This window comes from Pezoporus flaviventris, unplaced genomic scaffold (genome assembly GCF_033815535.1).
Source record: "Pezoporus flaviventris isolate CSIRO_AGI_PZ_B2104156 unplaced genomic scaffold, CSIRO_AGI_Pfla_v1 ptg000228l, whole genome shotgun sequence".
Classification (NCBI taxonomy): domain Eukaryota; kingdom Metazoa; phylum Chordata; class Aves; order Psittaciformes; family Psittacidae; genus Pezoporus; species Pezoporus flaviventris.
In genome coordinates, this window is record NW_026892776.1 from 301783 (window position 1) to 324110 (window position 22328).

General features: G+C 42.9%; 1 protein-coding gene across 2 annotated transcripts; it reads left to right on the plus strand.

Moving 5' to 3' along the window:
• Positions 1 to 1642: 1642 nt before the first annotated feature.
• On the plus strand, positions 1643 to 20784 carry SLC26A8 (solute carrier family 26 member 8). 2 transcript variants are annotated; one of them, XM_061442502.1, is made up of 19 exons: positions 1643 to 1891; positions 4850 to 4989; positions 5633 to 5749; positions 6612 to 6769; positions 7191 to 7355; positions 8039 to 8188; positions 8404 to 8486; positions 8856 to 9003; positions 9907 to 10020; positions 10100 to 10177; positions 11622 to 11717; positions 12254 to 12360; positions 14022 to 14091; positions 15141 to 15233; positions 15319 to 15453; positions 17004 to 17345; positions 18547 to 18601; positions 18730 to 18908; positions 20012 to 20784. In XM_061442502.1, exons 1-19 carry the CDS (start codon positions 1725 to 1727, stop codon positions 20198 to 20200), a joined length of 2586 nt encoding a protein of 861 aa, XP_061298486.1. In that variant the 5' UTR covers positions 1643 to 1724; the 3' UTR covers positions 20201 to 20784. The 2 variants fall into 2 exon arrangements, with proteins under 2 accessions (XP_061298486.1, XP_061298487.1); XM_061442503.1 differs by lacking the exon at positions 20012 to 20784 and having other exon boundaries at positions 18494 to 18601; positions 18730 to 18867.
• Positions 20785 to 22328: the final 1544 nt, after the last annotated feature.

The window sequence follows — 22328 nt, forward strand, 5'->3', positions numbered from 1 at the left end:
GTGGTTTAGAATGACTGGGACTTGTGTATGTGTTGGTGGATGTCTCACAAGACAGTAAATACTACACTGAGTTGCTGGATCAGAAGTAGCAGATCTCAGTGATGCAAAGCATTAGACCTATAAAAACTGATCCTGGTGGGTCAGGAAATTAAAGATGAGGAGAAAACTTAAATCCCAATGATTTGCCAACCATATCCTGGGTTGGCATGACCAGAAGGTCAAAGGAGGTAATCCTGCCCCTTTACTCTCATGAGACCCCACTTGCAGCACTGTGTGCAATTCTGGTGTCCCCAACATAAGAAAGACATGGACCTCTTGGAGCAAGGCCAGAAGAGGCCATGAGGATGATCCCAGAAGAGGCCATGAGGATGATCAGAGGCTGGAGCACCGCCCATGTGGAGATAGGCTGAGAATATTGGGGCTGTTCAGTCTGGAGAAGAGAAGCTGCATGGAGACCTCAGAGCAGCTTCCAGTGTCTGAAGGGGGCTCCAAGGATGCTGGAGAGGGACTCTTCATCAGGGAGTGCAGTGATAGGACAGGGGGTGATGGGTTCAAACTGAAACAGGGCAAGTTCAGGTTAGGACTTAGCCACAAGTTCTTCCCTGTGAGGGTGCTGAGGCGCTGGCACAGGGTGCCCAGAGAAGCTGTGGCTGCCCCATCCCTGGCAGTGTTCAAGGGCAGGTTGGACACAGGGGCTTGGAGCAAGCTGCTCTAGTGGAAGGTGTCCCTGCCCATGGCAGGGGTTGGACTTGGATGATCTTAAGTTCCTTTCCAGCCCAAACCATTGTATGATTCTATAGTATTTTTACTCGAAACTTAAACTGCATTCTGAGTAGAGTTTCAACTGCCTACTTGCAGACTTTTCATATTTCCTCTTTCTTAGTTCTGCCCATAGCAAAAAGTATGTTGCTACATGTCACCACCCTTCTTAAATTCACTTTTACTTGGTAGCTCTGGATTTGAATTTATTTTCTGCCTCAGCTGTTGGTATGAGAACTTCATCTTGGATCTGCTCTTGCACCGGCCTTTTACTTTACTCAGTATTCACTTTGGGAACACACAACTTACCTATTCTGAGAGACAGTGATTGAATTCAGATCTCCTTCCTGGTGCTAAAATTCTAAGGAATGCAAGTCAGTCATTTTCAGGATTTAAAAAGCTGAATGGTATCAGATACCAGTTTTATACAGCAAGTTGTGGCATTTTAACAGCCACAGATTTAGCTGCTCTCTGTATGATTCAGACTCAACCTTTTTTTCCCCAAGATTGGAAACAAGGAGAATTCAAACTGTTTCCTCAGCTGTGATAAGTTTATGGAGAGTGACTGTATTTAGTTCCCTAAACACAGCCCTGCTTTTGGGATCACAAAACAGAGGGGTGCTGCTTTTCCCTAGGAAAAGTAGGAACAAGACAAATAAGAACAAGACAAGTTCTAGAAGGACCCGGTATTCCTACAACTGATTTGGCAACTGATTTGTTTGATCCCAAGAGCAGCATGTCTTTCATGGATTTCAGTCTCCAGAGCCTTGCTTATCCCTGCTGTAACTACTGGCTTCACAGGACTTACTTTGGGCAAAAACTTACACTTTTTGGTTTGGGTTTAGTAGATACTTCATCAGTGATCCTGTTTCTTTCTTCCAGTCTCAGTGCCAAGAAGGTGTTTCTGGTGGTCTCCAGCGTTTGCTGTTCCTCTGTATGTGCCTGACTCTGGTCAGAAGGAAACCATGGCGCTCAACAACACCATGGGCACTGGCAGGCAACCAGCAGCTTACAGGGTCCAAAGAGAAATACAGACTGAGGAACACTTGCAGGCATACTATGAAAGAGAAGTGCCCTCTGCCTTGGGGAGAGACCTACAAATCTCAGGAAAGAACAGACGGCTGTATTGCAGGTGAGTTCAATGCTAGGTTTTTATCAGGGGTAAAGAAACCAAGGAGAATCTTCAAGCTCAAGTGTAAAAAAAAGATGCTAACTAAAATGCTGAACTGCACTGATTGGTAACCAAAGCAGAACACCCAATTACAGCAGCTTCCACCTGAAGCATGCAAGACTGCTGCACTACCAAAGGTGGTCTTTGCAATCTGCAAAAGCATCTGTTCACTTCGGGATTATGACAGAGAAGGATAGATGAAGTGTAAAGAGAAACTGCCAGCAGTTGTAGTTGTATCCATTGCTTCTGTCAGACACAGGCTTTCATTTGCTGTTTTCTGATTTATGCCTTTTAATACTTCTTACATTTCAAGAGCCTTTTTCGGTTCCCTCTTAGCTGAGGACATGGAAGGTTGCACCATGGTATGATTGAGATTGACTGAACTGCTTTTCATTATTTTGGAGCTATGTTCTTGTGTTTCTTGAGGAGAGTGGGTGAGGCCAAGGTACTGATAAGGCATTAAAGCTTCCACAGCCTCATCTTTCTATCTGACACAATTCTCTTTTGGGCATTTTACTGGTAATAGAAGCATCTCTTCTGCCATAGAAGTCCTGCAGACTCACCAGAATGTAGCCTGCAACTCCACTTGGCAGTGAGACTCCTGTGCTGCTTTGTTGGCAGCAGAGGAGAATTCCTGATGTTCAACCAGCAAAGGAAATATAATAAAAAATAGGATGCCCATTCATCACCTTCCCCTTTAGTTTAGTTTGACGTAGGAGGGGATTCTACCCCTCTGCTGTGTACTGGGGAGACCCCCCTTGCAGTCCTGATCCAGCTCTGGGGCAGCAGCACACAAGAGACGTGGAGCTGTTGGAGTGAGGCCAGAGGAGGCCATGGAGATGCTGCGAGGGCTGGAGCAGCTCTGCTCTGGAGCCAGGCTGAGAGAGCTGGGCTGGGTCAGCCTGGAGAAGAGAAGGCTCCTGAAGGGGAGACCTGAGAACAGCTCCAGTGCCTAAAGGGGCTGCAGGAAACCTGGAGAGGGGCTTGGGACAAGGGCCTGGAGGGACAGGCCAAGGGGAATGGCTTTAACCTGCCAGAGGGGAGACTGAGATGAGCTCTTAGGCAGAAGCTCTTCCCTGTGAGGGTGCTGAGGCGCTGGCACAGGGTGCCCAGAGAAGCTGTGGCTGCCCCATCCCTGGCAGTGTTCAAGGCCAGGTTGGACACAGGGGCTTGGAGCAAGCTGATCTAGGAAGGGGTCCCTGCCCGTGGGCAGGGGTTGGAGCTGGATGAACCTTAAGGTCCCTTCCAACACAAACTAGTCTGGGATTCTATGACAACAAGTATCTCAGTTTTCTTTCTGAGTCACTTTTTGTATCCAGAGTGGACTGTCAATGGTTATGGCTATATCTACTCCACACAGTCCTCCTAAGAAAGTAAATACAAAATCTCTGATTCATCATTTATCTGGACTTTGTTTCAGCATTTACACTGAACATACACTGAAAATTAAACTGTCTTGAGACCCTGGCAGGACTTGAGACTCAAGTCTACTATGGGTGAGGTTCCACAAGGTGTAGTGAGCTAATCTATCAGCTTGCTATACCAGAGGGGACAGGACCACACAGGGAAAGGAAGGTAGGAGAGCCAGACCTCTCTCTTTCCGTATAACTAGCTCTTACATCAGCTCAGCTCCATGTGGGACTGCAGCCTAAAACTGTGGGTCATGTCTGATTTACACTGCTGTAAAGTAATTTCCTGGTGATAAGTGAAGGCAAATGGAGCCATGGTTTGAGTTGCTATTGTGTTTTCTACTTTTCACTTACCAGGAAGACTTGTCATCTAGATTAATCTCTGTAATAGTGAGATTCTTCAAGTTGTGCAATAGCCTTCTGTTCCAGTGCTGTCTTTAAATACAAAAAAAAAAAAGAGTCAGAGAAATAAAATGACTTGGTCAAAAAGGTTGAATTGTTTAGAATTACGACATGTGGTCTAGAATTAAAAGTCTGTCCACCCAGAAACACCTGGTGCAATAAAATAAGTCTTGCCCAGCTATCAGAGGGAGAATTTTGCTCTAAAGTCACAGCTAATATTATTGGAAACTTTTATCATTGCACTCAATGCTAAATAAGAAAATCTCTTTATTCTCTCCTGCAACTTGTCATTGAAGAACTGGGTCTGCCTTGCTACCTCATACTCTTTTCCCTGTTTCTTTTCCACTTCCCTATCTTGTGTGTTTCCTCTGTTCTCCATTTTGTATCTGCTTGTCAGCCTGGTGCGTAGTCACCTTTGACAACAAAGTGATGTCGCCTGGGTTCAGTCCCCACAGCCACTGCACAAGGCAGCCAGGAGCCTTGGGCAGACGCTACATCACTTATATTTGGGTTGTAAATAAAAAATCACAAACATTGCCAAGGGATTGAAAAGGGGAAGAAGGAGCATGGGGTCATGGGGTTAGTCAGTTTACCTACTGGAAATTCTGATTCAAAACCATATCCACAAACTAAATCACATAGGCCAAGTCCTGCTTCCATCCCGTTAGTCAATCATGTCATACAAGAAACATTTAACTGGTTTTTTGGAGATGGGGTAGGTTTTTTGCCACCCCCGATGTGGTGTTTATATGCTTTTCTTCCAGATCAGGACAGGAGGAATCAAAACACCATCTCCTATTTGTCTGTGGTGTTAATGAGGTCAAGTAATTGATACATTCAGTGCTGACAGACTGTCATATGAATGCACATGAGAGTATTTGCAGTTCATCTGAATGGCATGCAAAAGCAGGGGGGTGCCTGTGTAGGATCCATGTTGGGTGCCAGCTGGATTCATGGGAGGCTGATGCCTATGTGGTTCACAGGACACCGTGCCTGCAGAGAGCTACCACAGCTGTGTGGCTTCTGTGCAGAGCGTGAGCCTGTGCAAAAGCACTGCAGAGACTGTAAAAGACATTGCCTGTGGCTTAGGTTACCTGGGTCTTTTCAGATTCTCTTGGAGAAGGTTCAGAAAGATGATACTCATGATGTTCCCTATCCTGAACTGGCTGTTTTCCTATCGATTCAGAGAATGGATCATGAGGGATCTACATGCAGGCCTAAGTGTTGGGATGTTTCAGATTCCTCAAGGTAGGCAGAGAAAAAAAAAACACACTAGTTTCCTTTGGTATATCATGCTTTTCATAATCTATCTTCTGTGTGTGCTTCTGTTCTATCTAACATCATCAGGTTGCACGGGAAGTTCCTTAAATCATTAACCTCTTTATTTGCATATTTGCAGATCTTCTTTTCTATAATCAGACATTACATGGTGTCATTTCAAGGACAGGACACTACTCAAAATACAAACTAATAGCAGCATTTTCCTATACTTCACACAAAATAACACAGTCTTTAAAATCTGCCTTGCAAAATCAGGTCTGTTAGATACTCACATGCACAGTCCCCTGCTAATAGGTGGCCTAAATGAAGAGTGGTTGCCCAGAGAAGCTGTGGCTGCCCCATCCCTGGCAGTGTTCAAGGCCAGGTTGCACAGGGCTTGGAGCAAGCTGCTCTAGTGGAAGGTGTCCCTTCTGTGATTTCTAGTTAGCAAGGGCCGTGTTGTAAGACAATAGCTGTTGTCACTAACTGTCCTGGCTTTATCAGGTCCTGAACTGGGATTTTTGTAAAGGTTGTCAGGTTTTTATCAGCAAAACTTTCCTTTAAAATAGTAACCAAAGATAGAGCACCTTCCCAATGTACTTGATTTTAGAAACAGATCTTTGCTTTCCAGGGCTTCTGGGAATTTGGCTGACCAGGTTACCTCTGCCAAATACCAATGGCTTCCTTTCCGCGTTCTGCTGCTCCATAACGTATGTTATATTTGGGACTTCACATCATATCTCAATTGGTGAGTTTTGTTTTGTTTTGTACTATGAAATGTTTCTACAGGACTTGGAGACTATATTCCGTGCTGCTTCAAAAAGCAGGTGAGATACCCTATCTGTATCATGTAAGAGGCGGATGCTGTTTAGGTGAGGTGAGAATCCAGGCCCCAAGATTCTCAGTTCATTGTTGTTCCACTTCTGCAGCTCATCTGTAGTGAGAATTCCACCAAGTCAGTCATGCTTCAGCTGTGAGGTCCTTTGTACCTCTGAGGATGTGTTAGCTCCTGTGTCACTCACACCAGTGCAAGGGAGATGCTGGAGTGTCACATACACAGCTCCTACATAAAGGACCAGTGGAAGCTTCTTCACATTTACCCCCAGGATGTGAATAATGATTTGGCTTCTGGGCTTCTACATGCAGTTCTTGACATGACAGAACTCTTGATTTGTTCAGAAGCTAGTTTATTAAAACGCTATTATTTGTGAGAAGGCCTTTCATGTTACCGTACTATGTGCTTATGTGGAGCTGTGGCCTCTTAGATAATGTTGCAGATCTTTCTCTCTTTTTCACTCTTCCAGGCAGCTCAATTTTTTATACTTTACATTAAAATCTTCTTGTTGTGCATCTGACAAAGTGAAGATGTCATTTGTATAATGGTAGGAATCTCGAATTTTCAGACAGGACTTTGAAAACTTTAGGTACTTACTCAGAAACAGTAAAAATTAATGATACATATTTGGAATATATATATATGAATGAGAATAGACTGTCTCATACTGCACAGGCATATGGTGGAGGGAAGAGATGGTTCTGTGGGTTTAAGATAAAGCTTTGTTGCAACATGTCATGCAGTTCCATTTTCTGTTCTGTTCTGTTGGTTCCAGGCTCATTCAGCATCCTAAATATGGCAGCAACAAACATTCTGAAGACTCTTAATTTCAACCAAACCTTGTCCTCTAATAGTTCACCAGACAACTACTCAGACCCTTCTCAGGCCTTGACACTTAGTGCATCAGTAACATTTTTGACTGGCATCATTCAGGTAGAGGAAGAATCTATTTTATATCCTTAATTGATGTATCCTTATGTGCATTCTTCATACAAATGGAAGGATTGGAACTGCTTGTGTATTTGTACCACAAAGACTGAGCTCAGCATATTTCAAAGTGGGACAGGAAGATCTGTCTCTTCCTGTCATGCTGTGTGGAAAAGAAATGGTGGGTTTAAGATTCATGTGCTCTGCAATATGTGGATGCTTATGTAGTCCTCCATAACTTCACACACTTGATGTGAACTGCTCCTGCTTTGGTTTGGCAGTGTCTTACTTAATTGTGCGTAATGAAAATGGTGTGTTCAAATAACTGTCCATCATGTGTGGCAGTGAAGAGTCACATGAAAACAAGAAGAGTGGGTTTAAACATTGAGAATTATATCACATCTCGCTTCTCATTTGTTCCATGCAGTTGCTGCTGGGCTGTTGTTGCCTGGGGCTCATAAAAACATACATGCCGAAGACTCTCATCAATGCTTGCCTCACTGCAGCAGCAGTGCATGTCATTGTAGCACAGCTTACCTTTATTTTTGACATCGTGCTTGACATCCCTGCAAGGCCCCTGGACATTTTCTGTGTGAGTCAATTCATTATTAGTCAAAGAAATGAATGTTTCTTGGAAGGGAAAGAAAAGAATAGCTTCAGAAATGGAAGGCAACTCCATTCTAATTTAGTTGTTAAGGGATATTTGTGCCAGGCTCAGCTGTGGTTTACTTCACCTTCCCGGGGGCTTGAACTATATAGGGAGCCTATTGTGTGAGATGCAAGAAGAAAAGGCTGTGTGCATATTTTAATTACTTACATAGCTTTAGAATGTATTTTCAGCACCTCTATAATTGTAGAAAGGCAAAGGTTAGAGGAAAAGGTACTTTTTTCCTCAATAGATGATCATGGGCAAGCTGTTGGGCACACAGTATCTTTCTGACAAGAAAGCAGCAGACTCTGAGCTAAAGACAAGTTAAAGCTAATTCATTCTCATTTACTTTAATAATGTCAATCAGCTTGACAGGAAGGTTGTGTAGAAGAGAGAATGACAGTAGTAGATCTGAGCTATTTGTGCAAATCTGTATCTGCAGATAGACAAGATAGATTTCATTTTTAACGCTTTTATGCTCTTAGCATCTCTCTTTTTCTAACTGAAGATCCCACGGTTATCAGAGAGGATGAGTTCAAGTGTCAGGGCAGCCTATGTCAACCTCCTGCAGTATAAACATAGTTGTAGTATCTGCTCTGATCCGCTCTGTGATGGTTCTTTTTCAGAATCTATATCATTTCTTCCTGGCTATCCCAAAGGCTAATGCCACCAGCATATTGCTATTTTTGCTTAGCATGGCTGTACTACAAGTCACCGCATCACTCAGGATAGTTTATAAACGTAGTCTTATGGCATTTCCTATGGAGCTTCTCTTGGTAAGTGATCTTCAGAATGCCACTGAAATAACACAACTAACAGAGCATATAATATACTTCATTTCACAAAACATTTCACATATTCCTTGCACACCAAATCTGTGCTGAAGTCCTTTAAATACCTCTACGGAATTAACTACTTTTCAGAGATTGCGTACAGCTTCATGAGCAAATGCTGTCTAATCTCTGGTATTGTTTCTTGTTTTCTTTCCCAGATTATCACAGTCACCATTATTTCTAATTGCATTCGTCTTCACGCTGAATCTAATAATGCTGTGATCAGTATGATTCCTCAGAGGTTAGTTATCTTGCTGTTTATGAGGTTGTACTTTTGAGATAAGAAAGAGATCATAGATGTTTCAGCCTGTTGTTGAAATCTGACATGGGTTGATTTTACTGGCACATACAACTAAAGGAATAGCTCTTCAAAAGTTTTAACTGCATCAGCATTTCCAAGCATATGTAGAATTCAATCAACATTTTTCTGCATTAGGTTCAGGTTTTGTCTAGCACACAGAGGAAGGAATTTGCATTTTGTGTGAGGTACAAGTCTTACAGACTGAGAGCATCTTGTGTGGGGTGCAGGGTGCTTGTGATGGTGATCCTGGATTTGGAGTTACTGTGGACAGAGCTCAGGTCTAAACTCATCTGTTTTCTGATTCTGCAGGTTTCTGCCTCCTGCAGTGCCAGATGTATCAAACCTGAACAAGGTCATACTACATGCCTTCTCCATTGCTATTGTAAGCTATTTCCTCCTTGTTTTTGTTGGGGAGAAGTATGCTTCACTTCACAGCTACCATATCGCCAGCAATCAGGTGAGAACACAACTACACGTAAATTTCCTAGGAGAAGAAACAAGCTGAATTTGATTTGCAAAGCCACTAACTACCTGACAGTGGTAGAAATGCAAATGGATATGCCAGATGATGGTTTTGTAACAACTTGTTACCCTTTCCTATGGAAAGTGGATGTTGTAAGCCAATAATATGAAGGCAAAAACACAGCTGCCTTTGACCAAGAGGCTGTTGTATATTCACAGGGATTGGGATGAATCTCATGCACATGTAGTACTGTAACTGACCATGGAGGACCATTGCTCTCACGAATCCATGAGACTGTAAAAGCATAATAGCTGGAATTGTAAATGGCCAGAGCAGCTGTAGTTGTTCTCTGTATGTGGCTGCTATCCCAGTATATGGATTCTCTGCTTAGTGATTGAGAGGCTTTTAAGCTAAAACCATGTTAGCTTCCAGTGTGCTAGAGTTAGCATTAGGTGTTTTGCATGTTTAGCTTGTTATGATGGCATTGGATCTTTACTAGAATGGAACTAAGCCAGTAAGGAAGCTGACCTGAGTTCCCAAAGCCTCTGGGGATAAATGCAAAGGGAATGTCTTCTCCACTCAGCTTTTCTCCAGGTGCACTATGCTGCATACTGAGATTTGCCATTTGGCAGCTCAAAAGTCAGTGCTTCATAGCTTTGGGGTTCTAGGTGGGTTTCTTTGAAAAGAGGAACTGAATTGTTTGGCCCACGCAACACTCAGCTGTGTTTTAAGAGAGGTCCTTTAGCCCTGCTTTCCAGAAGGTTTAATGAGCTTAGCAGCACAAATGAGCAACCAGTAAGCGTGAGCAGAAGGAAAGGCATTCCTGATAAGCTACTTCTATGAAGGTAAGTCACTTGTTTGGGGTTTGCTGTGCTTCCTTCTGTGTCTGTTTTACAGGAGCTCATAGCTGTGGGGCTATGCAATATCTGCAGCTCATTTTTCAAAAGCTTTGTTGTTAGCTGTACTATTTCTGGAACTGTCATTCAGGAGAGGACAGGTGGAAGGACACAGGTGAGTTGGGTTTTCAGACTTTACTTACAAGGAAGTAAATGATTCCGCCAGGCCTGTCTGATGTGGGATTTCTGTTCAGTTAGCAGCAGCGATTGGAGCATGTGTGATGCTGGTGATTGCGCTGAAGCTAGGACACTTTTTCCAGATGATACCTAATGTAAGTGAACCTGAAGTAGTTCCAGCAGCAGCCTACTTACTTTTAGGCATATAATGAAGGTTTTTCTAAGCGTAATATGAAGATTTTTGTGGATCATTAAGGATTAATCAGGCTCTAGAGTTAAATTATTTTCAGGGATAGGCCAAACCAAAGCAATGACTCTAAACACTCCTAAATTTCAGCAGCCCAGCATCTTAGGTAATGGGTATGTCATCTCTCTCCCATCTCTCACTAATCAGTACAAGCTGAGCTTCATGGCCTAAAACTGCATTGCAATTTCACTGCCAGTCTCAGTAAGTTTAACATTGTGTTTCACTTCTAGTTTCACATCTTGAAGTGTTTGCACATCTGTGTAACAAATTCATCACTATAAGCAGTTCCAAGATGGGTGCTTCAAAATCTTTAGTGTAAATAAAATTTTTCAAATGGAAATTTGGGTTTAGTAGCTCTGATTCTATCTCAGTCTTTGAGGTTTATTTTAAAACCATGGAGTCTTAAACTGCCTTCTGTGGATTTTGCACTGCCAGTGCAATACACATAAACATTTTGTTATTGTGGATTATTGACTGTACTCAGTTTTCCACTTTCCCCTTATATTTTTATCTAGACTTTCCTTTTATTCAGTAAGTTTTCTTAGGGAACCAATTCCTGACATTTTTTTCCTGGCCTCCTTGTAAGATGGGAAAATAAATCCCTTTCCCAAAACCAGTTGATAAAACAGAATTTAACCATCTACTTCCCTTCAGTCTCCTCCTCTTTGCTAAGAGTCTGTTTCAACAAATGGTGTCAGACAACTTCTTAAATCTGGCCATGAACTGCCTGTGCAAATTGAAACCATTCTTTGAAACAGCAACTCGCAATGCTGCAGATAGTGTTGGCCTTTCTCCTAGTGCTGCAGAAGTACTCAGTAATGGAAACTACACAGAGCATTGCAAGAGGAAGTCCAAGTTGTATTGGCAGAAATAATTGTGAAATCATTATATGTTGGTTTCAAGTTGGTTTGCAGATCAGAGGAATGTTATACATAAGTGTCAGCTATGATAGATCTGCTGGAGGAATGTTTTTAATTGCAAGAGGATCACAGAATCATAAAATCATAGACTCATAGAACCATAGAATGGTTTGGATTGGGAGGGACCTTAAAGCTCATCCAGCTCCACCCCCTGCCACAGGCAGGGACCCCTTCCACTAGAGCAGCTTGCGCCAAGCCCCTGTGTCCAACCTGGCCTTGAACACTGCCAGGGATGGGGCAGCCACAGCTTCTCTGGGCACCCTGTGCCAGCACCTCAGCACCCTCACAGGGAAGAGCTTCTGCCTAATGTCTAATGATGGAAATAAAGCTATGATAAGATTTGAACTTCAAGCAGGTTGTCATGGGTATCTGTTTGTGGCTACAAACAAAAAAATAACAAAATAATAGATGTTATTCTTTTGATTTGCACAGTGTATCCTGGCTGCTATTGTGGTATTTAACGTGTCCCCTTTTCTTCAAAATTTTCGGGACATCCGCATGCTGTGGAGACAGGATATGTATCATTTCGTAAGTGCCAAGAAAACCACCTAGGATTTGGGATGTGTCTTAAAGGGAGAAATGGATGTTTCACGAGGGCAGGGCAAAGCAGTGGCCATTCCCTTGGGAAAGGGGTCCTTTGAAATATGTCCTGAAGAAAAGTGTATTGCTATCTCTTCAAATCAATTTTCAATTCGTTCTATGAGGGAAAAATTATTATTTCTTCCCAGATCCCTTAAGAAGGCAACTGTCAAGCCGCCAGACAGAGTCACATGCTCATGTCAGCTCTTGTGCAGGATTTCTTATAAAGACCCTCAATATGATGTAGGTTTTCCTAACTATTGAGGCCCTGATAAAACGTCTCAAGATTTGAACTGGAATTTGCGATACTTGCGATGTTTGCAGCTGCTTCCAGGACTGGGTTGGTCTAGATGTGCCAACAAAGTTTTTCACATATTACCATTTCCAGGCCTTTATATTGTCTGCAGTCTGTAAATGCTAGGGCTGAGTTAGAGATAATTTTTCATGTTTTTAATGCTCATGTTCTCTCTCTCTCTCCTTCAAAGGTTATTTGGCTGGTAGCTTTTGCTGCAGTGCTTTGTTTTGGTCTTGATATGGGTTTAGTGATCGCCACAGGATTCGCGTTCCTCCTTATCACCATTAGGTTACACAGGTACTTATAACTTTTAAAACAAAATACTGGGTTTTTTTTGAGTTGATGTTTTAGAGAGAGTTATACATGTGACAGCGAAAAAGCTGTTTCATCTTCATCAATATTTAAGTCAGGTCATTCTGGATGACCTACTCATAGAATCACAGAATCATAGAATCATAGAATGGTTTGGATTGGAAGGGACCTTCAGATTGTGCAGTTCCAACCCCCTGCCAGAGGCAGTGACGCCTCACCCTAGACCACATCACCCAAGGCTCTGTCCAGCCTGGCCTTGAACACTATCAGGGATGGAGCATTTACTACTTCTTTTGGCAACCTGTTCCAGTGCCTCAGCACCCTCACAGTGAGGAACTTCTTCCTTACATCTAACCTGTTGCTGTCACCATCCAGTAAACTCCTCAAGTTTATGGTCCCTTCTTCAGGTGTTTCATGCTCTTGAAGGCGGCTTATTGTACTGTAGGCATCAGCCAGGAGAGGTGATCTCTATACACACTTGTATAGGGATAAAATGAGATGTTGTACCTTTATTTCAAATACATTCCTCAGTCTTCACTGCCATCTACCAAGTTGCTCTATCTTCCCCGTCAACTCAGTTTGTGATAGGGGAGGGAAGTTATGTCAGGCATGCATTACTCAGTTTATTAGCTGCTAATCCAAATGGGAAAATCATTCATAAATCCAAGCCACACCTCATGAGATTTGCCATGATAGGGAAGCGCTTCTCTGGGTAGGCTGAAACCTCTCAAGCAACATGGAAAGAGTTAGGAAGTAACTCAGTTTCTGCAAATACTGAACTGCTCATGACCTGATCGAGAGTGGCTCTGTGAGGATACCTCCAGGAAGACTTTCAGTTGCTGTCTGACACTCACTGCATTAGCTCTGCTCAGTTATGCTCTTGGGTTTGCCTTGGCATTTAATGAGCATTGTGAAAGGGCATTTCTGCAGCCACAGTTCAGTTAAGTTTCCCTGTTGTCCATAGTACGTTCAGGATACATTAGTGCTTATCAATTTCCTACCAGTGAAGGCATTATGCTCAAAAAAACATGGGAAGTTATCTGCAAACAGATTGCCTTGAATAGTGTCTTGACAACAGTTTTCCATAAACCAGGGTACAGTCTTCCAGTTCCCCAGCAACCAGCCAGCCAGCCAGCCACATGTTTATTCTACTCATGCCCCAAACTAACCAGAACTTGCCCCAGAATCATGCAGCACCATTAGCAAAGCATGGTCCCCAAACCAGGAGATTCTCCTTCAAGGCAAAACCCTGAGTTAATGCTTCTGCATGAGCTCTGGATCAGATCCAGCCTATGTGCAGCTCCAAGCACAGGTTACAGCTGCCTCCACCAAATGCATCTTTGAGGAGAGCGGTGGGGAGACTAAAGGGAACATGCTTTCTAGTGTAATAACAATAACCCAAATGTTCCAGTGGTAGAAATGGGACATTATACACTCTTGAGGACACCAGTGTGACTGAAGGCTGTGCTTGTGTAGTGCTCCCCTACTCAAAGAACCCTGAATATGAGTGAATAACTTTTTGTACTCACACCCTCTAAGTTACAGTTGGTGTATCTAGTGGAGAGGAGAGAAATGGAGATCAACCTTTTGGGAACAGATGGTATTTCCTGGTTCTCTGTGAAAACCTAATAAACCTCTTGTTTCAGGATGAAGACGGTGATGCTGGGACAGATTCCAAACACGAATATTTATAGAAGTTTATCCGACTACAAAGCTGTAAGAGGAAACAAAAAAGAAATGTTTCATCTTTCTCTGTAATCCAGCTTCTTCCCTTCAATGCCTGGGGGTGATCATTCAGAGTCAGCTCATTTGATTCAAAAATCTGAAGAACACTGAAGTACTTGCAGTGTGAAGTGATGCATATACCTCGCTCAGCCTGCTCAGGCCTCTGCAGTGCCTTGTCCACCTCTGCTGCCTCCATGGTGGAAGCTGCTCTGCTGTCCTTTCCAGAGCTGTTTGGCATTTCTTTTTTGCTGAACTGCCTTTCTCAGTCTGGTTTTGTCCATACTGCATGTGTTTTCACAGTGGCTGTGCATGTACTAGACTGACTCACAGGTTCTCCCAGTGATGGGAAAACAGGCAGGACCTTTTTAACACGTTCTTTTCAAGACCTGCACCATGCAGAGGTAGGCAATACAGCAGTAGAGTTTTGCCTTTGCCATGTGGGTACATTCCCATTGCTATGCTAATGGTTTGCAAAAAATAGACTAATGTAAGGACAAGGTTAGTAAGACAAAGATATAGTGTATGTTTTCTGTGATGAGCAGTAAAAATAATTTGCTTTATTTTATATCAGAGCGGCCAAGTGTCAGCTGTGATAGATCTGATGGAGGAATGTTTCTAATTGCAAGAGAATCACAGAATCATAGAATGGTTTGCATTGGAAGGGACCTTAAAGCTCCTCCAGTTCCAACCCCCTGCCCCAGGCAGGCACCCCTTCCACTAGAGCAGCTTGCTCCAAGCCCCTGTGTCCAACCTGGCCTTGAACACTGCCAGGGATGGGGCAGCCACAGCTTCTCTGGGCACCCTGTGCCAGTGCCTCAGCACCCTCACAGGGAAGAGCTTCTGCCTTAGATCTAACCTGAACTTCCCGTTTCAGTTTGAACTCATTACGTGTGTTCCCAATGCCACTGCCAGGGTAGTCAACAGTGAGACCAGCCAGACTCCATCCTTAGGGTAGCACCCTGCAGGCTACAACACAGTCAGTAGGGGCAAACCAGCTTCTGCTGATTACAACCCTAACAGATACAACTTTTGTTTTACAGGCAAAGGAGATTGAAGGAATCAAAATCTTCCAATGCTGTTCTTCCATCTCTTTTGCCAACATGAATTGCTTCAAAACCTATTTGTTGAACAAGGTAAATACCACTTTTTCAGTCAGCAGAAGTTTTATAAGAACCTGCATTAAGGAGATAAAAACTCAAATCTGCCTTTCTTTTTCAGATGGATGTGAAAACAGTGCCTCTAGATGTAAGTGAAATGAGGGCTTTTAGTTCACATCGTCTGGCCGCCACTACAGGGGGAAGAGAAGATCGTACATGCTTTTGTGTCTATGATCCACCTCTACCTCCAACTACGGTCAGCTTTAACAGTGTATTTATCTAGTCTGTTGCTCTGAGGTGCCTGGTTTTACATTACTGAAGAAACCATGCTTAACTTGCCAGTACAGCCCCAAAGGGCTGTACATGTATATATAAAGTATATATATATTTGCTGTATGAAAATAAGCAACCATTACCACTGTATTTCTTTACATATACTTTATGTGATAGAGTAATAGTAGCTCATCTTACTGGACAAATTTAACCAGCAGTTGAAGTATTCAACATATTCTCTTCACAGCTACAAGAATTAGGTGCTTAAGTAGGGATTTTCTTATTTCTCCCTATAGATTGAGGAACTCCCTTGCTTATGAGGAATTTCTTCCACTGCCAAGTGCAAGTACAAAATACCTCGGACAGCTATAAATATCATCATAAGATTATCATGTTTAGAGGATTTCTCATATTTGTAATTGTTCACTGTGCATCTTCTAGAGTCACTCATATCAAATACTCTTTATTTGAATTCTCTGAAATGTCTTAGAAAGGGACTTCATGGAATGGACAGTCTCCAGAAGATATTTCCCAAGCAGTTACATGTGATTTGTAAAAGCCATTGTACAAGAAATGGGTTGAAAGACAGTGGTTAGGAACACATCTGCAACACCAAGGTCCTTAGGAAGTGGATGTGGTAGATAATTTAACATCATCTTCTGAAGTACAAAAATGCAGACAGTGGCTTTTCCTTTCTTGCCTTAGAAAAAGGAACTATTAAGAAAGAAGACATGATTAAATTGGTTTGTTCTGTAAGCAGCTGCCGTCCAAGAAGCAGATGAATCAAAGGTCTAGAGAACTCAGCCAGTAAGGGTCAGCCTTCTGTTGCCCAGAAAGGCAGTGGTCACAGGCCGTCTTTTTATCTTCTTTTCTTTTCTGAAAGGTAGAGGTCACAAGTATTCCAGATTCCAGTATCACAGGCCACTGGAAGTCCAGGCCATTCCAGTATGGAAGAATGAGGTACCACTGTACTATAGGGTGGCTGAAGGTGCTCTGCTAACCACATCTGAGCCTTGCCCAAGATGACTTGCTACTTCACATACTCTTGTGTGTTTGTCCTATATTTAGTGTTATTTCAGATGTGTTTTTTACCATGAGAGAACTATTTTAGTGCCTAAAGGGCCAACAAGAAAGCTGGAGAGGGGCTTTGGACAAGGGCCTGTAGGGACAAGCCAAGGGGAATGGCTTTAATCTGCCAGAGGGGAGACTGAGATGAGCTCTTAGGCAGAAGCTCTTCCCTGTGAGGGTGCTGAGGCGCTGGCACAGGGTGCCCAGAGAAGCTGTGGCTGCCCCATCCCTGGCAGTGTTCAAGGCCAGGTTGGACACAGAGGCTCGGAGCAAGCTGCTCTAGTGGAAGGTGTCCCTGCCTGTGGCAGGGGTTGGAGCTGGAGGAGTTTTAAGGTCCCTTCTAACCCAAACCATTCTATGATTCTATGATCATATGATTTACAGCACTGTCTTGCAGCAGATAAATTCCCACCTCCTCAACCCCATTCGTCCACCCACTTGTGCACTCTCTGTTTTCCATCTTAGATACTATATAGAGAGAAACTGGTGAAGCGACATTCCACAGACAGCCAGTCCTCATCATCTTCAGTGAATTTGGTACGTTGGTCGAAGTATGGAGACAAACTCAGCTCCAGGACGTTGCTGGTGGGAGCTGCTGATGCATCCCCAGACTTTCACAGAGGGGTTAGGACTGGAAGGAATGAGCAGGACAGAAGAGCCTGCCAGGCACCGGGCTCTGCAATCGATAATTCCTCCGTACATTTTGATCAGGAACAACAGCCACTGCCCTGCCCAGTGCACACCATTATTTTTGACTTCAGCATGGTGCAGTTTGTGGATTTGACAGGTTCAGATTTACTGCAACAGGTAAGTAACCCAACTGCGCAGAGATGAGAAACTTGGAAGTTTACCCAATGTCTTGTGCTTCTTGTTAGCCTAAAATTTCCTGATATACAACAATCTGCACCTCTTCCAGCTGACCTTTACAGGCACTAGATTTATCCATGAAGTTTCAGAAATCAATAAATTCCCACTTTATTTTTACAAACAGAAGCCCCACTATGCGTACAAGAGATGCAAACCCCTGTCCTCCATTGTGACCAACTCTAGAATCATGTAAACTAAAAAGACATTTATAAAAATGTCTACTTTGGGTTTTTTGCCATTTTGGCTGTTTATTTTTGCTTCTAACTGAACAATTAAAAAATGCTGTCCTCTCAAAGCATCCAATATAAACCCACCAGCTGTCTTCTCCTAGAGTGATTTTGATGTTACTAAACCCTGATTAGCCTTTTCTTTGACGTATGCCTGGGACTTTAAAGTCTTCAAGTGGGGATCCGAGCCAATGGAGATGTATCTATAGTAAAAATAGATGTCATGTGGATGTGCTTCTCAGCAAGATACAGTTCCAGGTGGATTCTTAGTCATCTCCCTCAAACTCTGTAGCTCAGAGTTTTTGTTTAATTAAACACAAATAAAAAGATTTGTTTTTAATAATTCCCACCTATTGGGAATAATTGTGGACTGAGCCAATGCCCCCAAATCCTTGAAGATTGACTTGCTACCCATTAAATGACCCTTCCACTGGGGAAGAGGGTAAGTCAAAGACTTTCCAGATTCCTTCCAGCCCCATGATCTGAAATTCTGTGATTCTCTGAAATAGCAAGTTTAATTGACTTAATAAAACCCCCAAACCAACTTTGAGATGTTTTAATTACAAAGGGTCAGGGATTGAGAAAACGATGAGAATCTATCCTCTCTGAAATCTGATTCCTTTCACACCAAGTTAAAGGACTATATATGATATATGTAATACAGATGTACATATATAGAGAGATATATAGATCTACAGAGATATACAGATACCAATACAGACACAGATACAGGCACAGATGTAGATGGCTGTTGAATGCTGAACTCAAAATCAGGATTTGAGATACAGGAATAAGGGTTTTCTTTGGAGATAAAACACTACAAGAGAGGCTTTATTTCCTTGTTTATCTTTCACCTTCTAGTGCACTTGTGTAATGAGAATTGCTCTAATGCCTGCATGGAATTCTTTCCACAGATCATTCATATGTTTCACAATATTGGCATTACAGTCCTTATAGCTGGCTGTCACTGTGAGTACAGTATTTGTTTACTAACATTGACTTATCTCCAAGGATAAGTTTTAAACTTAAGTGAAATGATTTAGCTGTACTACTTGGTGTGATTTTGCTACTTTATTTATTTCCCCCATTTTTTATAGCCTCCATGGTAGCAGACTTTGAGAAGAATGATTTCTTTGACAGCTGTATCACCAAAGAAAGGTTCTTTCTAACTCTTCATGATGCTGTGCTGGCTGCTTTGAACAAGCATCAGAAGCCAGATGAGCTAGACCAGGCTGTGAGAGAGTTCGCTGAAGGACCACCACCTGAACAGCAAGAGGTAGAATATTTAGCTTAACATTTAAGCCCTTTATGTTGTTAAATTATCCTGTCTGTAACTTAAACCTTGTCATGTGGCTGAGGAAATAGGGCAGAGCAGGTGCTCTTTTGGATTCTCTGGTTTTTCACAGGTACTCACCTTTTTGCGTCCGTAATCCCATTTGTTTATTTGAGCCCTGTATTCCTGTTTGGGGAAAGGCATCTTTGTGTGTTGGCTGGAAAAGCATCCAGCTGAGTTTTGAGGCAGGGAATGACTCTTGCATTTTAAATTGTTTCCATTTCTCTGACAGAGCAAGGACCCTGCCAGGCCAGAGCAAAAGCTCCAAGTGTTTTATTTCCAGAGGTTACTACACCAGCTCCCTTGGGGCTGATGGGGAAGCGAAGGACAGTGCTAGCTTGACTTCCTGAAGAACTGAAGTTTATGCACATGCTCTTTCTGTCTGTATTCTGCAATAATTTTTGAGCTCTCTGGCTGTCCCAGACAAGTTTGAACAGGGCAGAACAAGTTCCAGGAAAAGCCCTTGTTCTGAGTAGAAGGTTCCAGTAATTGCTCCACCTAGGGAAAGAACCCAGCTGTGGCTATGTGTACAGCCAGGCTGGGGTCCTATGGCTGAAGGAACCAAGAGTGAAGGCAAAAACCAACACAAAACTGCAGGAAAACAGGGTTCTCAAGTCTGCTGCTCATGGCAAAACTTGTTTAACTCCCCTATCCTGGCATGGCTTCGAGCAACCTGGTCTAGTGGAAGGTGTCCCTGCCCATGGCAGGGGGTTGGAACTGGATGAACTTTAAGGTCCCTTCCAACCCAAGCCATTCTACGATTCTATGAATAGTCTACCGCAAGGATGCTGACCTTCTGTGGTGTCACCCTCTAGTGTATATTCACCAGTCTCCCTTTCCTGGACATGGACGGGAGGGTTGGGAGCAGCCAGCAGGCAGGAGGTGACAGTGGATGGAGCTGGGCTGGGGTGTGCATGAGACCCCCAGCAGTGTGCTGCTGTGGCCCCTTCTCACTGCACACAGGATGGTGCTTTGGCACAGGAGCTGCACTTGAACAGCTCAACAGCTTGGCCACCCCCTACAGTAACATTTGTGTTATGTTTCAGAGGAGAAGTTTGCTCTCAAGGAAGAATAAAGATCTTTTCTCTGGAAAGAACTCTTACAACAAACACTGGCATGAAGATGCCTCATGCTCAGCGCCAAATGAAGCAGGTCCAAGCTCTGTCCAGCAGTATCATACTCAACCTTATCAATCGGATTTCCAGGACCCAGGCTGGGTGAGGAGATGGAAGTAGAGCAGCAAGGCCTGAATTGCAACTGCTGGAGAGTTGGGATTTCAGCAGAGAGAAGAAAAGTACAGTTAAGCAACAGTTCCGGTGATTTTTATGAGCTTTTGATCCTCTTTTTCCTGTTCCAGAGTTCTTAAAATATACAGCCTAATGCCTCCTGTAATTGTGCTGTTCTAAACAAAAAGCAACATTTATGTTATTACTTGCAAGTCTTTTCCAATAGATATTCCAGCCAGCAATGCTGAAAGCAGAGACATTTCAATGTGTGAGATAATTCCTAGTTTTGTAGCTAATTCTAGCAAATCATTTGCACTTGTTTTCTGAAACTCTGAAGAAGTTTAAATGTCCTAACCTAGCACTTCTTAGATATTTATTGCTGGTTAGTAAGTTAAATTAATCTGCCATATTTCAACATGCAGGCAGTTTGAGTATTCTCAGATGCATTTGGAATGATGTGAAGCTTCAAAGAAAACATTTACTATTACTCTTCAACACTATTGTCTGCCCTAACATGACATGCTGCGCATTATTTATTCCTCAGTCCCTTTCTAATCCACCAGAACTAAATCCCAGTAAACAATCTAATTTTTTTTCATGGTTTTTTAGTCCTTTACTGAAATGGTTCAGAATGGGAGAATATCTTCACTTTGTTCTGAAGAAGCAGGAAAATTGTAGCCTTAGATACAGTTAGCACTTGATAAAAAACTCCACTTAGTTGTATTTTCTGGAGATCAGCCAGAGTTGGATGCAGTAATATTAGTACAGAGGCATAAGGCAGGATTCCCCTGAAAGCAGAAGAGTTTTATACCAGCAGTACACATCACAAGGCTTCACCCTGCCCTCATCTGTAGGATTATCCCATAGCACAAACTGCCAAGGAGCTGCAGGTGAATTAACTTCAGCTGGATGGCCTGCACTGTGTATAAATACCATCCAGACCCCATTTTAGGGCAAAATTGGGTTTAAATGATGTATCCTTTGTGTACAGATCCTGGGCCCTGGGCTGAATTCGTTAACATGTGAACAGATCTGGCTTTTGCTGCTGGTCATCATGTGGTTCCTGGATGTGCAGCAACAGCAAGGTGGCTCCTCTGAATTCTGCTGCTCCTGGCTGCTAAAGTTTAGCAATAATACAATGGCTAATAGTAATATTAGTATTAAATTGTCTGTAATTTATTCCAGTGAGTTCTACTAATATATATATATATTCAATTTAAATTCATACTGCTTCCAAGCAGTTTCTAGAGGGAAGCCACAGCACTGCCTGTGAAAACTGCAGTGGTGAAGGATTTTAGTGCACATTACTGTGTGGAGCTGCTTACTGTAGAGGAAACTGAGTCCTGGAACTCTCATACCTTTTGGAATGAAAGACAGGAAAAACTGAAAGCTCAAATGGTATTGAGTAATTCTCAAACCACATATGCTTCCCTGCATTGTTTTGGACAGTGGCTTTACGCCAAGGTCCTCTGGGCTCTGTTCAAAACAGAGTAATACAAAACCCATGAACAGTATAGCCCTAATTTCCAGATTCTGTTGGCTCTCCTACAGCAGTCTTGATTTAAGATGAAATGGCATCCCAAGCTGTTTGCAACATAGAAAGTCTCTGTTGCAAACTTAAGAGTTGTTGGTGGTTTTTTGGCTCATTCAGCAAAGTTTTGAGTTTTACCTCCCTACCCCAGGACACCAGGGGACAACTCAGACGTCAGTGTTCAAATTATGGGTGTTCATGTTGCAAACCAAGTATCTTGCTGAGAAGAATTCCAGACAGTCCCAGTCCTTTTCCCTGAGAGCTGTGCAGTGCCATACCCCTGCTCCCGCATCCGTACACAAAGCTGTTGTGTTGAGCCAAGCACAAATCCCTGGACACAGGCTGTGAAATGACAAAGCACGTACTCCATGGCCAAGGACTTACACCTCTGAAAAGCCACAAAGTTGGGGTTCAAAAGCCTGTCTATAATTAAGTGTTTGCAGGCAGCTTGACGTTCTCGCTTGACCTACTTGCAACAGCTACGGTTGTTCTGGGCACACAGCAACTTCTTCATGTCCTTTGCAGCCTGTGTAATGCCACAATGTTTTTGTAGCAGGAAACCCAGACAGATCTCCCATTGCACTGAACTAGAGGATACAGACCCTC

What these genes read in the sequence shown, in the direction of transcription:
- SLC26A8 (XM_061442502.1), top strand. Translation starts at nt 1,725, where the DNA reads ATGGCGCTCAACAACACCATGGGCACTGGCAGGCAACCAGCAGCTTAC. An exon ending in GGACAGGTGGAAGGACACAG is followed by an intron (nt 10,021 to 10,099) that starts GTGAGTTGGGTT and finishes ATTTCTGTTCAG; the next exon opens with TTAGCAGCAGCGATTGGAGC. An exon ending in CACCTCTACCTCCAACTACG is followed by an intron (nt 15,454 to 17,003) that starts GTCAGCTTTAAC and finishes TTTCCATCTTAG; the next exon opens with ATACTATATAGAGAGAAACT.